This window comes from Pteropus vampyrus, unplaced genomic scaffold (assembly GCF_000151845.1).
Source record: "Pteropus vampyrus isolate Shadow unplaced genomic scaffold, Pvam_2.0 Scaffold19, whole genome shotgun sequence".
Taxonomy (NCBI): domain Eukaryota; kingdom Metazoa; phylum Chordata; class Mammalia; order Chiroptera; family Pteropodidae; genus Pteropus; species Pteropus vampyrus.
In genome coordinates this window covers 8,055,103-8,068,037 of record NW_011888800.1, presented here as the reverse complement: position 1 = coordinate 8,068,037, position 12,935 = coordinate 8,055,103, and the positions used below count along the sequence as shown (strand labels likewise).

General features: G+C 37.9%; 2 protein-coding genes across 2 annotated transcripts in view; one reads left to right on the top strand and one right to left on the bottom strand.

Moving 5' to 3' along the window:
• Window positions 1–4,901, bottom strand: part of HAUS2 (HAUS augmin like complex subunit 2) — a 10,803-nt gene extending 5,902 nt beyond the window's left edge. The window contains exons 1-3 of the mRNA XM_023527797.1: window positions 4,727–4,901; window positions 4,169–4,235; window positions 3,006–3,014 (exon numbers count right to left, since the gene is read on the bottom strand). Coding sequence (XP_023383565.1) covers window positions 3,006–3,014; window positions 4,169–4,235; window positions 4,727–4,819 — 169 coding nt within the window. The 5' untranslated portion in view covers window positions 4,820–4,901. The remainder of the gene's footprint in view (window positions 1–3,005; window positions 3,015–4,168; window positions 4,236–4,726) is intronic.
• Window positions 4,902–4,939: 38 nt separating this feature from the next.
• On the top strand, window positions 4,940–10,155 carry LRRC57 (leucine rich repeat containing 57). The gene is made up of 6 exons (XM_011354977.2): window positions 4,940–5,156; window positions 5,248–5,353; window positions 5,460–5,598; window positions 6,127–6,395; window positions 8,426–8,611; window positions 9,099–10,155. The coding sequence occupies exons 2-6, from the start codon at window positions 5,270–5,272 to the stop codon at window positions 9,138–9,140; spliced, it is 720 nt and encodes a 239-aa protein (XP_011353279.1). The 5' UTR covers window positions 4,940–5,156; window positions 5,248–5,269; the 3' UTR covers window positions 9,141–10,155.
• The last annotated feature ends 2,780 nt before the right edge of the window (window positions 10,156–12,935 follow it).

Sequence of the window (12,935 nt, the reverse complement as noted above, 5' to 3'; positions counted from 1 at the left end):
TTTTTTTCCCCCCTGTACTAGAAGTAGAAAGTAAAAAGTTCAATGATTTACCTGGTTGATTTCAGCTTGAATATCTGTGATGTGCTGTAGCCTGGAGAATTTCACAAAGCAAGAAGCAGGTTTCTTAGATATATTTAACATCTCCTATTGGAAAGTGAAACGAGAAAGCAGCAGTATGTCAAAAGTTTCTATGTGCATTGAAAAGCATGCCCATGAGTCTAAAATATGAGGCGATACTACATCCATCACTGCCCCTGAAAAATGAAGTACAGAGTAGAACAGTAACAATGTGTATTTCTTGTTTTTAAAGCTTCCACTATCACAAATCCTTTGCTCAAATATTTAAAAAATAAGAAAAACAAATAAGACTTAATCACTTTATATTATTTCCTAAAGTACCAGGCACAATAGATTTGTATTACTTATAGCTAGCTTATCAGAGGATTCTAAGGCTGAGGTTGGTGGAGAATCACCTCTACAGAAATGACCAAAACTTATTTGATTTATTAAATGACCTCTATTGGCTATAAGTCATTCACACTATTTCTTTTTCACATTCTCACTCTCTTAAAGGAATGTTTTATCTAGGAATAATTATTCTTCTAAAAAGGTTACCCCTTCCTTTTCATCCTTTCATGTTGTGATATTGCCTCCTTAAATTGCAGGTTATCTCAGAATAAGAATATCATCATGTTCATCCCTTGGCCTTATCCATAATTTTCTGTGTCTTCTGCTTTTCTACAATGTTAGCATAGGAAAGAACTTTAGAGATCAAATAGGCCAGGGGTTAGGAAACTAGAATCCATGAGGTAAATGTAGCCCACTGCCTGTTTTTTTACAGCCCATGAGCTAAGAATGGTTTATATATTTTTCAATTGTTGGGAGGAAAAATCTAGAGAAAAATAATATTTTGTGACACATGAAAATTATATGAAATTCAAATTTTAGAGTCCAGAAATAAAGCTCTCTGCCCTTAACAAGCTCATGAAGGAAGGGAAGAAAAAGAGTATTCTAGATAGAGAGAACTTAACATTATAAATGCTCAATAACTGTTAGTATTAATATTTACGTGAGAAGGGGAAGAGGAACTTAGAAACAGTTTCCTGCAGAATCATGGAAGATATTGATAGCTGTGACAAACAATCATTATGCAGAAATTAGAGCAATTGAAAGTTTACTAGTGAAGAAGTAACATAATCATACGTGATATATATTTTAGAAATTTAAATGGGGGTAGTATGAAAAAGAAAATGAATGGGGCTGGGGAGAAGGGATGGGGAGTGACTTGCTTAATGAGTATGGGGTTACCTCTGGGGATGATTAAAAAAAGTTCTAAAAATAGTTTCACAGCATTGTGACTGTACTTCATGCCACTGACTTCTATACTTTAAGATGGTTAAAATTGAAAATTTTGTTATGTGGATTTTACAATAAAACAGAACACTTTAGTAATTAGCCAATAACATAAAACAAAAAACGAAATGAAACTAGTAGAGGGGTGGACTAGAGGTTGAGACAGGTTGCTGCTACAGTATTTCAGGTGAGAAGATGAGAATGTGGACTAGGTCAGTAGCAGTTGAAAAGGAAAGGAAGGCAGAGATATGAGTTTCTAGGAAGATGAAACTGATAAATCCTGGTAGATATAGGTAGTCAGAGGTAGTTAACGCTGACTCCAAGAATCCTACTTCAGGTGACTGAACAGACAGTTATATCATTCACTGAGGTAGATAACACAAGATATTTTACTGATGGCAAAATTGAGCATTGGGGAAGTGTTAGTCCAACTTCACACTGCCAATGTGAATCAGGGCTGAAATGAGAACACATCTAATCCACTGCATTTCCATCACAACAGCCTGACTCTTACTTTTCTTTCCACCCTCTTAGGTAGAAGGTAAACGAAAGTAAAACACCTCCCTTTTGTTACTGTAACCTACTCACTCTCTGGTATTGTTCCATCTTTCTATATTTATACACTAATCTTAGTTGTATATTTGCAAACTAGTAACCTGTTGGGTTCAAGAACAAGGTAATGGAGCTTAATCAAGACCTTGTAAGAGAAGCAAGAGGGAAAATAAGAATGTTCAAGAAAGGAAGAGCCGAAAAGGAGAAAAAAAAAAGCAGCCAAATTCCTCTAGTAAACAAAAATTCTAATTATTTGAGGATTGTGACTTAGCCCTACACCTAAATAAACAAAAAATTTTAAAAAGCAAGGATTGGGGGAATACAGAAAAGTCTTTACCATTGACTAATGCTATTATATATATTACATAGTTTACATGCCACTAGGACAAGGGACCCTGAAAAATTAAAGAATCTTGAGAAAACGGGTCTGTTTACAGTATTTTGTTTACTCTTTTGTTAGGCACAAACTGAAATCCAGAACTTTTATGCTTCATATAAAAATCCTAACTGTGTAACACACACACACACACACACACACACACACACACACACACACACACCTGTATCTGTGTGCACTCTTTCTTATTTCTGCCCTTTCTTCATGCTGAATTCTAGCTGAGAAACATTAAAAGGGAAGCAGTAAAGCAGAGAAGACCAGAGGCTTTAAAATGGTGTAGAGAGTGTAGAGGAGGATAGGATACAGATTGAGAAATTGAGTCATATATACAGTATCATATCTAATACTGTATACTCAATATAATACTATAATACTCAGGTAGTATTCCTGAGTTCTTTTTGTAGGTCCAGATCCTTATCTTACACATTGCCAGTAGAGAGAGCTTTGATCAAGATGCCATGACTCACTCAAGTTTGCCTGAAAAATATCTAGAATGTAAGGCCATTAAAGCAGTCCTCAGGCATATACGCTATATTATCCTGCAGACAATTAACGCTACTTTTCTTTCATTATGTCATTCTCCAATGGATAGATCAAAACAAAACAAAGCTCAAACAAGCTATGTTTTCTAGAAGAGTTGTATCATATCACAATTTTAAGTATTACTCTTAATATTTAATGCATATGGGAGAATGTGCACTTGAGGGATGGACTGTTTAAAAGGATCATATAACACATCATTTTGAAAGAATCAATGCTAAATCCTAATATAAGTAGGTTTTCATATATAACGTTTGCTTAAAGTAAAATCACGCTATAAATCTTCATTGGAACTATCAGTGCAGTAAGATTGTAAAACAATCTTACTATAGAAGCTATAGATTGGCAGATTTTACCTGCAGGCAAAACAGGTAAATGTCTAATTATTGTTACCTGAAATTATTGTTACCTAAAAGGACACTAGGAAAATCTTCCCCAAAACCACCACCACTTGAACAAACAGCTCACCCATCAATGCGTAAAATTCTCTCACCAGAGACTTACTCCTTTAGGTGTTTATATCTTCTACCAATAGCTCTAGAGGGATACATCCCAAACGTCTTATGAGTTTATTAAATTAAATTGTTAAAGAACTGGTAACAACTGAGAATAATAGGCAACTTGGTAGGAAGAAAACGTCAGAGAGACTGAGGAAAGGAAGAACTGGTGAGTGCTGTGGTTATGTTTTGCCTATTTTCCAATGCATTCATTAATACTACTCGTTTCCCCCACAATCCATAAGGTCTTGTTACTAGGTCTTCAAGTAATCCAGAAGAGTTCTTCAACAGAAGTTTAAAATCTTTCAAGATAGTGTCACAGTATCATCTATCACAGTTCATTTTAGAGATGATACGTCAGAAAAGAGAGCTCTGGTGTCTAATACTACTTCATTAGTTGAGTGACCTCGAGCAAATTTCTTGGTCTCCTTAGGCTTTATTTTCTTGTATGTAGGGTTTTTGTGCTTTTTTTTTTTTAAAAAAAAGTTCAATTAAAAAAAAATACTGTGAGGTAGTTGAATTCTCTAATGACACTTCTAAGTATAAAAAGTTGTGTATTTTCCATAAATCTTCCATCACGTTTATACTAATAATCTCTGCAGATGATTTTACATTTTCTTTGTTTCCTTTTTTAGTGAAATCCCTCCACATCCTCATTATTTAAAAAAATTTTCCCTTATTTCTCTCAATCCCACTTTCCAGATTCCTTTGTCACTTCTGCCACGTGTATTCTATTATTCCCTCACATCTTCCATTTCTCTATTGGCACCTTCCCTTTGGCCTATGAACATGTTCCTCCTGCCCAATCTAAAACTAGCACCCCTTAAGCTAATCTCCCTCGTCTCTCTTCTCAAAATTAATCCCTTCCTAGATTCATGTTCCAAGTTCTTTAGGGTCTTTTTCATTAATACTACTTTTTTTTTGCTTTTAAGGACGTACGCTTCCCCTGGCCCTCTCCTGAACCCAGCACCTCCCAAATGTGCTTCAATACCTCACACACAAACAAACATTGTTTGGGAACGTATGTTTTAACTACCTAACAGTTATTTCCCAACCCCGTCACCCATTACAATACAGAGGCGGTATTACTGTATGAAAAAAAGCGAGGGAAACAGTGGTTTTTATTATCTCCCACGAGCTGACCTCGGATAACTGGCCTGCAGACAGACACTTGAAACACCGTTTACTCGAAACGCCATCTATTCAGAGCCCCGCTTTCGCAGAACCCACTGCAGAACGGTATCTGCTGTTGCCTGGAAGGGGCTCCATCTACCTCGCCCCTAGCCAGCACCCTCACGCCACTCCCACAGCCAGCACCACCACTTCAGAGCCATCTTCTGTCACCACCGTGGGCACCCCCTTAATGACGCCATCGCTGCCTACATACCTGAGTGACCATCCCTGAAGTTACGAAATGACCCAGCAGTAGCCTGGCAGCGTTTGGCGCCGACGCCGGGTCCCACGGGTTCGCCGAAGCCATACCTGGGACCAACCTCCCCGGGGGGCTCGAGAATGAGTAAAACGAAAAGCTAGCACGCCGCGCAGATCGATGACGTCAGAGGGCGTTTCCACCGGGGAGGAAGCAGAGGGAGCACCTCCCGGGCTAGCGCGGGTCCCGGGTCTCTCCCAACCCAGCCAGCTGTGAGCTGACGAGTAGGAGGCGAATCCGAATCTCCCTGATCCTAGCGGCGATCCCCGAGGCTCCTAGCGTCGTCTAGCCTCAGAAGTGCCGGGGCCTTGGTGGTCAGGCTGTCTGTTCTTCCCTTTCTTCTTTGCCACTCTTGGGCTGGCCCCCAAGATCCAGAGATCTGCAGGAGGTGACAGGTAGATTATGAGACCCAGGCGGGAGGCCGATGGGTTGGCTGGGTTCCTGGATCCAGAGCTAACAGCTGCACTTCCTTTCCGCAGGGACCCGAGCCGTGGCGCTAAGATGGGAAACAGTGCCCTTCGCGCTCATGTAGAAACCGCTCAGAAAACTGGTGTTTTTCAGCTTAAGGACCGTGGGCTGACCGAGGTGAGACTGGGAGGGTCCCGACCAGGGAATTTAAAGGGAGAGGGACAGCGGGGGAGGTGAAGTTAATCGGTAAGGAATTCTCCGCGCTGTGAACCCCTTTCTCCAGTTCCCTTCAGAGTTGCAGAAGCTGACGAGCAATCTCAGGACCATCGACTTGTCCAACAACAAGATCGAGAGCCTACCGCCTATGATTATAGGGAAGTTCACTCTGCTGAAGAGCCTCTCCTTGAACAACAACAAACTGAGTATGGGTTTTGCGCCTGGGAAGCTTTTACTATTGATCAGCTGTTAAGAAGGGTGGTGTTCTCTTACAAGCTGATCTTTGTTGTTGTTATGAAACCGTTCAGAGAGCTCAAGACGCAGGAAAATGTCAGAGTCCTTGAAGCTTTCTCTTGTTAATTACATCTACAAGCCTCCTCTAGTGGTATAATGATTGGTACTGGGATAATTTGGACTTGAAACGGAAGACTATCTTTGGGATGTAAACACACCTAATTTTGCTAATTGAGAAGGGAGAACGGGATAGGAAATCCAACAAAATTGCTGTCAGATTGTGTAGAGGCCACTTTACAAAAGTAATCCATGATACACATAAATGCTTTCCTGTATTTTGATGGCACCCTTACCTTCTGAAGACTGTTGGTAAAAATGCAATACTTAAAAATGGCACATGTGGGAATTCTCTGTATATTAACAAGAGGCACAGCAGGCTGCCATAGCTTTTGTAAACTTGCCATGCAGATTCAGGTTTTTACATTTTTTTTCTTTGCCAGCTGTTCTTCCTGATGAGTTATGCAATCTGAAAAAACTAGAGACGCTAAGCCTAAACAACAATCACTTGAGAGAGCTGCCATCTACCTTTGGGCAACTGTCTGCCCTCAAGACCCTGAGCCTCTCTGGGAACCAGCTGCGAGCACTACCACCCCAACTTTGTAGCCTGCGGCACCTGGATGTGGTGGATCTCTCCAAGAACCAGATTCGGAGCATACCTGACATAGTGGGGGAGCTGCAGGTCATCGAACTCAACCTCAACCAGAACCAGGTCTAGAGCTTAAAGGTTTTTTTTTCTATGGTATATATATGGGTTTACAGTCTCCTGAATAACCAGTTATGGAGCTGGGCATGAGAAGCTAGTGAGAGGTATATTCTACAGGTTGGACTAATTTCCAAGCCCACAGTGCCATGGAGTTACTTAAGACATTGGATATTTGTTGTGCAGTTTTTGTTTTTGTTTTTTTGAGGGTGGGATGGACAATGGGTAAGATAATTTCAAAAATTAAAGTACTGTCTCACAAACTTCAGAGTTCTTCAGATCCTCTTCAAACATGCCTCTAGTCATCTAGCAAGGAGCTATGTCAGGAAGAGTGGGAAAGAGGTTTTAAACTCATAGGTTCTCAGAGTTGGACATCAAAGCTATTTCAGTTGTCCTATTTTTGACATCTTTGTCAAGTGTGTGTCCAACTTTTGCTGAAAAACTCTAATAGGCTTTCTGGAGATAGCCCATTTCATTGTTGGGCAGCCTTGATTTTAATATTTGAAATGTTTCCATTATTTTGGAAGCTCTTTGGTTAATATGTGTCTGACTGGAGAAACAATCTTTGGTTGACATAAGGCAGATGATAAAAAGTTCAATATAGTGAGACTGCTAGGTGGCCTTTAGTTTTTCTAGTGTCTATGCTTCTAGGTCTATAGTCTGATACAATAACTATTAGCCACATGTAGCTATTAAAATTCATTTAATTAAAAAAATTCAGGTCCAGTTGCCACTAGCCATATTTTAAGTGCTCAAAAGCCCTATGCAGCTAGTGGCTACCATATTGAATATAACATTCCAATCACTGCATAATGTTTCACTGGGACAAAACTATTTTAGCTTGTAGTGACCTTACATTATGATGAAATTGTCTTTGTTCAAGGAGATTGGCCTCATCTTTTCCCTAAGTGGATATTCTTGTATGTTTTTGAGTTTTGGAAAAAAAATTGTGAATATTTGGAAAAAACTTGGAAACAATTAGTAAGCAACAGGTATTAGTTGAGCAGTTACTCCACATTCACCTATGCTAATGCCTTTATCAGTGGTTCTCAGATTTTAGTGTGCATCAAAATAACCAGGAGAGCTTGTTAAAAAGAGCTCATTGGACCCCCACCCTTAGTGTTTCTGTTTCAGCAGATCTGGGGTGGGATCTGAGAATTTCTAACAAGTTCCCAGGTGATGGTCTGAGATGATACTAGGTGGAATAAATATAATTTGGTGACTTAGAGCATTTAATGGGCAAAAGAGGTGAATGAATTAAAGATAACTGCTTGGTATTGAGCTTGAGGGCCTGCAAGAGTGGTGCTATGGAGAACAGACACACTGAGTTGATTATGATGGTACATCATCAAACTGGAAATGTTGCACTAAAAACTGGAGACAAAAGAGTGGAGTAGAGGTGAGAGGTTTGAATGCAGATACAGATTTTGAGGTCTTAACAGAAATGATAGCTTTAAGAATTAATGAACTTTTTAGTAGAACATTTATTAAGATCAAATATCAAGTGTTAGGGACTACTGCTTGAAAATGTCCCTAGGAATAAGGGAAGCAAAAAATCAGGAAAAACTCAAAAGATAGGAAGAAAATCCCAACACTTAGATACAACAGGGAGTTTCAAGGAAGGGGTTAGATGGTACAATCAAATATTTATGTACACATAAAAGACTGGCAGTAAATGTACCAAACTTTGTGGTGGTGGACTACAGGTAATTTTTTTTTCTTTAAACTTGTGTGATTCTCAAATTTTCTATAACGAGCAGTGCTTTTATTATCAGAAAATTTAATTTCCAAAAAGCCACTGGTGACCTTCAGAAAGCCAGGTTTTTTTTGTTTTTTTGTTTTTTTTTCAAAAAAAGTGGAGGAGTAACAGAAGTTAGATGACACAGGCTTCTGGAATGAGTAGGTAGTGAGAAAATGGAGGCGGTAAAAGAACTAGGACAAATAGTGAAGTAAAGCTTTTTTGTTTTAATTTAGTAAAAAATAACCATTACAGTGCTTATTATGCTTTTTTCCTATCATTCTTTTTTGTTGTTCAATAGATCTCTCAGGTCTCAGTAAAGATATCTTGCTGTCCTCGCCTTAAAGTTCTTCGTCTGGAAGAGAACTGCCTTGAGCTCAGCATGCTTCCACAGAGCATCCTTAGTGATTCCCAGATCTGTCTGCTTGCTGTGGAAGGCAACCTTTTTGAAATAAAGAAACTTCGAGAACTAGAAGGCTATGATAAGGTATGTATGAGTGTACTTCTGCATTTCTAGTCTCTGCTCCAGAGAACAGAACAGCGAAGTAACCCACATGCATGTTTATAGCTATAGGCTGTATGTATAATCCTGTTTATCAATAGGATTTGTTCCCCATTTTGGAGGTGGGTTCTAAAAATCAGCCAATTCTTATACCAAGATGTTCAAGATGTATTGGTACAAATTTTTGTACTATACCAAGATGACTTTTTCTCTTGGTAGTATATTGTAAAGCATCTTTGTCTTTTAATAGATTTCCTATTAAAATATAAATAAATTAAAAAGACCCCAAAACTATGTGTTTTAAATTTGCATTTAGAATAGGTAGATTATGTAGGAAATGAAGGACCACATCCAATGAAAACCTAAATGAAAAAAAAAAATCATATAAAAACCCAAGTCCCAAACAGGCTTGTACTTGCTCATGCCAAGATACCACACACACACACATATATATTTCTTTCATGATTTTTAGTACATGGAGAGGTTCACGGCCACCAAGAAGAAGTTTGCATGATGTTCTCCAGGAGCATGGGAATCCTTATGGGACATGGATTTGGAACCTGTTGCAAAATGGTGGAATCAGAGGCTCCTGTTGTTGTCAAGGATATCTGCAGTAAGGAGCCAATACTCTAGAAGATTGTATTTCATTTGAATCTTCTTCCTTTCCAGGCCTTATCTCAAATAAGCTAAAAGGAATTAAGAGACAGGAAGAGTTCTCCATTCTGAGTCATGTGGATAGGGCAATGGGACAATGTTGATCTTCAAAATCACCATTAGTTTGGCTTTAAGAAACCAGTAGCTAGTTACTATTTATACAGTGAGGGGATGCTGCCTGGTAATAGAATAGCTCAATACCACAACTTGAAATTTCATGTTTAGTTTCAATGTGTGAGCTTTCATAAAGTCAGCTGCCATTCCACCTCTGTGTTAACATTTCACATTTTTATGAAATTCAAATAATTTGTGAGAGGCTGCTAATGGTTAATAAGGATTTGTGATTTTATTTCAGTCTATTAGTTCAACTGCAGTATTTATACTTGGAATTTAGGATGTATATAAATATGTGACTGTCCTGATTAAAAGTGTACTTTGTCAGAGAAGCACCAGAGAAGCAACAACACTAAGAGATGTTCCCCAAGGCTGCAGTAGCAAATTCTTTACTATTGCAGGTGCCTTATTAGTAGAGCGCTCTGAAGAGCTAAAACCATATATGCAACACTTGTAAGACACAAGAGGTGTTTTAATAATCAAGATTTTCCTGAAGCCTTGATAGAAATAATGTCTTATTTCTAGTATTCCTTTTCCCTTTTTGTATTTATAACTCTACTTATCAAATTACCTATCAAAAAACTACTAAAATATTTTAAAACCTATGTTTACAAAGTTTATTCTCTGAATGAGAGAATGCACTAAATAAAGAATTTTTAATAAACTTTGGCTGGAAGAAAGGTTAATCCTTTAAAAGAAGAGAAAGAGAACTTTAACCTGTAAATGGCCCTTTATTTGAAAGTAAACTGATTTTGAAGAAATGTTTCGTGTTCGGATTGCATGAGTATTGCAATGCCTTCGTGAGAATGATAAACATTTTGTGGTCCTGGAACTAAGCTTATTAGGAGAAACTGAAAGGTACAAAGGTAGATAGGTTCAGACTGTTAACTGACAAGAGCATTTAGAAAGCTACTACTCTGTCATTTTCTGAAGTTTTGTCTTAGCTAAGGAGCTATTATGTACCATGTATTGACAGTTCTCTTTTTACAAACCTAGTTTAACCTTTAAGTCCAGAGATCTTAAGAGCCTAGTATTTAATCTATATGAGGAAGTCTCTGTGACCTTAAATCTGGTCTAGGTATTCTTTTCCCCATGTTTCCTGTTTCTCAGTTTGGGGGTAGAGGGGAACAAGAGTACCAGTTTATCATTATTGTTTTTTTTTTTTTTTTAAAAAGAAACTAATCTTTAATTAAGCTTACTGATCTACTGACTGAACAGTCAACATTTCTCTAAATATTTTATCAGTAGTTATTAACTACTAAATAAGAATTTATAAATTAAACTTGAATGTCCATGGCCATCTATTAGAATTTAAAAAATCTCCACCCCTATGACAATCAGTGACTATCTTTCACAACTTGGACCCAGCCTTATTTCCTGATACTCTTTCTTCATTTGCCTGCCTAGTCAGTCATACAAGATTATCCTGCTCCATAAACCCAAAGTACAATGTCTCCTTTAACTGCTTTACATTGTTTGCTCAGTCAGAAATGCTCACTCTTACTAACATAACACATTCCTTCCCTATGTCTAAGCCCCTAAATCTAAGCCGAATTAACTGCTCCTCCATCTGTTACAAGGACACTTCTCATATTCTATATTAATCTGTTTCTTGCTAGACTGAGAGTAACTGAAGGGCAGGAACTATCTAAAGTAATATGCCCAAAGTTATAATACACAAGTATTTAGACTTAAATATAAGCTAACGAAGTAAGTTGACTTGTAGTCTGGAGAACCACTTTCTAGTGGCCACCAGCCCTAAGTCACCTATGTTCTTTCAGAGCTTGGTTGGAAGTCAATGTGGAATACTAAGATCACAGGCCGTGAAGTCAGAAAGATCCTGGTTTGAATCCAAAGTCTGTCAATTATTAGCTTATGAATTTGAGCAATTTATTCTCAACTGTAATATGGGCAATACCTTCTACTCCTCAGGTATATTATGAGGATATGGTGAAAAGATAGATAAAAAGCATTTGGCACAGTGCCCATGACAGAGTAAGCACTCAATAAATGATGCCATTGTTTTATCTGTTAAGGTCTGAACAGATAAAATAGCAAGTTGTACAGAAACAGAAGGCTTAAAGTGGACACCAAGTTAAAAAGAGTAAAGACTTGGATATCAATTTGCGAAATATAAATCTGACTAGAAATGTAATTGAGATAACTTAAAATTTTAGTAAGGGTCAACTAAAAAAACTAATTCTAAGTACAAGTGAGTACAGGATGTCTGGGAAGTAGACATTTAAGTTTAAGGGGCTATTCATAATCCACACATGGCATGAAAAGATGTAGAGTTGAAGTAGTAATAAAGAGTGAATTAAAACTGAAGGAAGAAAACAATAGGCACAACTATAGGGGATAAAGATCATTGTTATTATTAAGACTGGAAACTTGAAGAGGGAACTTACTGTTAAAAGAAATCAAGTTTGGGGGCGGGGGGATACTGTTTAACTCCTTAGTTATAGGTTAGTATTATGCTCAATGTCATACAACTATTAAATGACTGAACCAAAATTTGAACTCTGGTGCAAAGCAGTGCTAACCACTTTACAACCTTTCAGAAGTAATGGAAACAAGTTTCCAAACAATGTTAACAGGAGAAATCAGAAAAGTCAACAGCTTCTACTTCTAATGCATTATGGGCCTAATTGCTATGGCCTCATCCCTCTTCTTTCTTAGTAGCACAATCTTTGAAAAACTTTGAAACCTGAGATCCATGGATGGGCTTTCAAGACCCATTTATGTGATTCAAGTTTGTGTATCTGTTTCTCTGGGGAGATAGGCTGTGCTTTCTTTCATTGAATTCACAAAGGGATCCTTGCTCCCAAAAGTGTTCCACTCTAGAGAGAATGCAGCTATCATTTATTAAGCTCTTAAAATTGCTGGGCACTGCTCTAAGTGCTTTCTATGCATTACCTAATCCCCATTTACAGACAAGGAAACGGGCACAGAAATGCGCTTACAGTCACTCAGTCAGGAAATGGCAGAACTAGAGTGTAAATCCAGATAATATGGTGTCTAAGGTAATACTTCTAACCAACCATAATTATTTTCAAAACTATTTCCTCTAGTCATAACGGTGTTAAAAAATTTTTTTTAATGCTTTTAGGAAGGGCATTTAAATCTTCTTACTTTATACATATACCATCACCTGCCAAAATGATTCCTTTTGGCATGGAGCATTTCTATTACAGAGGGCCTAATTAAATCTCACTTTTTTCCTCTTCAGCCTTTGAAAATTCTCATGTCAACTGTATCTTCTCAAGTGGGTTGTAGTTCTCTCTCATAAATATTATCTTTTCAGTTGCTAATATATGTAAGCTCAAATGAATAAAAAACTAGCAGTGATTAAAATGAACCTCATGACAAATCATCAAAAGTCATTTCAGTATTTCCAATAAAAATGGGAATGATGCTAAAGGCAGCTTTCTGCTGGAGTGCTTCTTACTTTATGAACCGTTGCTTTACTCAATTTGTTAAATAAAAGCTGATGAAATGATTGCCCCCCAACCCAAAACAGCCACAGGAGCACACTTACCTA

Excerpts from the sequence above, each read along its gene's own strand:
- LRRC57 (XM_011354977.2), top strand. The coding sequence starts at position 5,270 with ATGGGAAACAGTGCCCTTCGCGCTCATGTAGAAACCGCTCAGAAAACT. Across the intron at positions 5,354-5,459 it reads AGGACCGTGGGCTGACCGAG|TTCCCTTCAGAGTTGCAGAA; the intron begins GTGAGACTGGGA and ends CCCTTTCTCCAG. Across the intron at positions 6,396-8,425 it reads TCAACCTCAACCAGAACCAG|ATCTCTCAGGTCTCAGTAAA; the intron begins GTCTAGAGCTTA and ends GTTGTTCAATAG.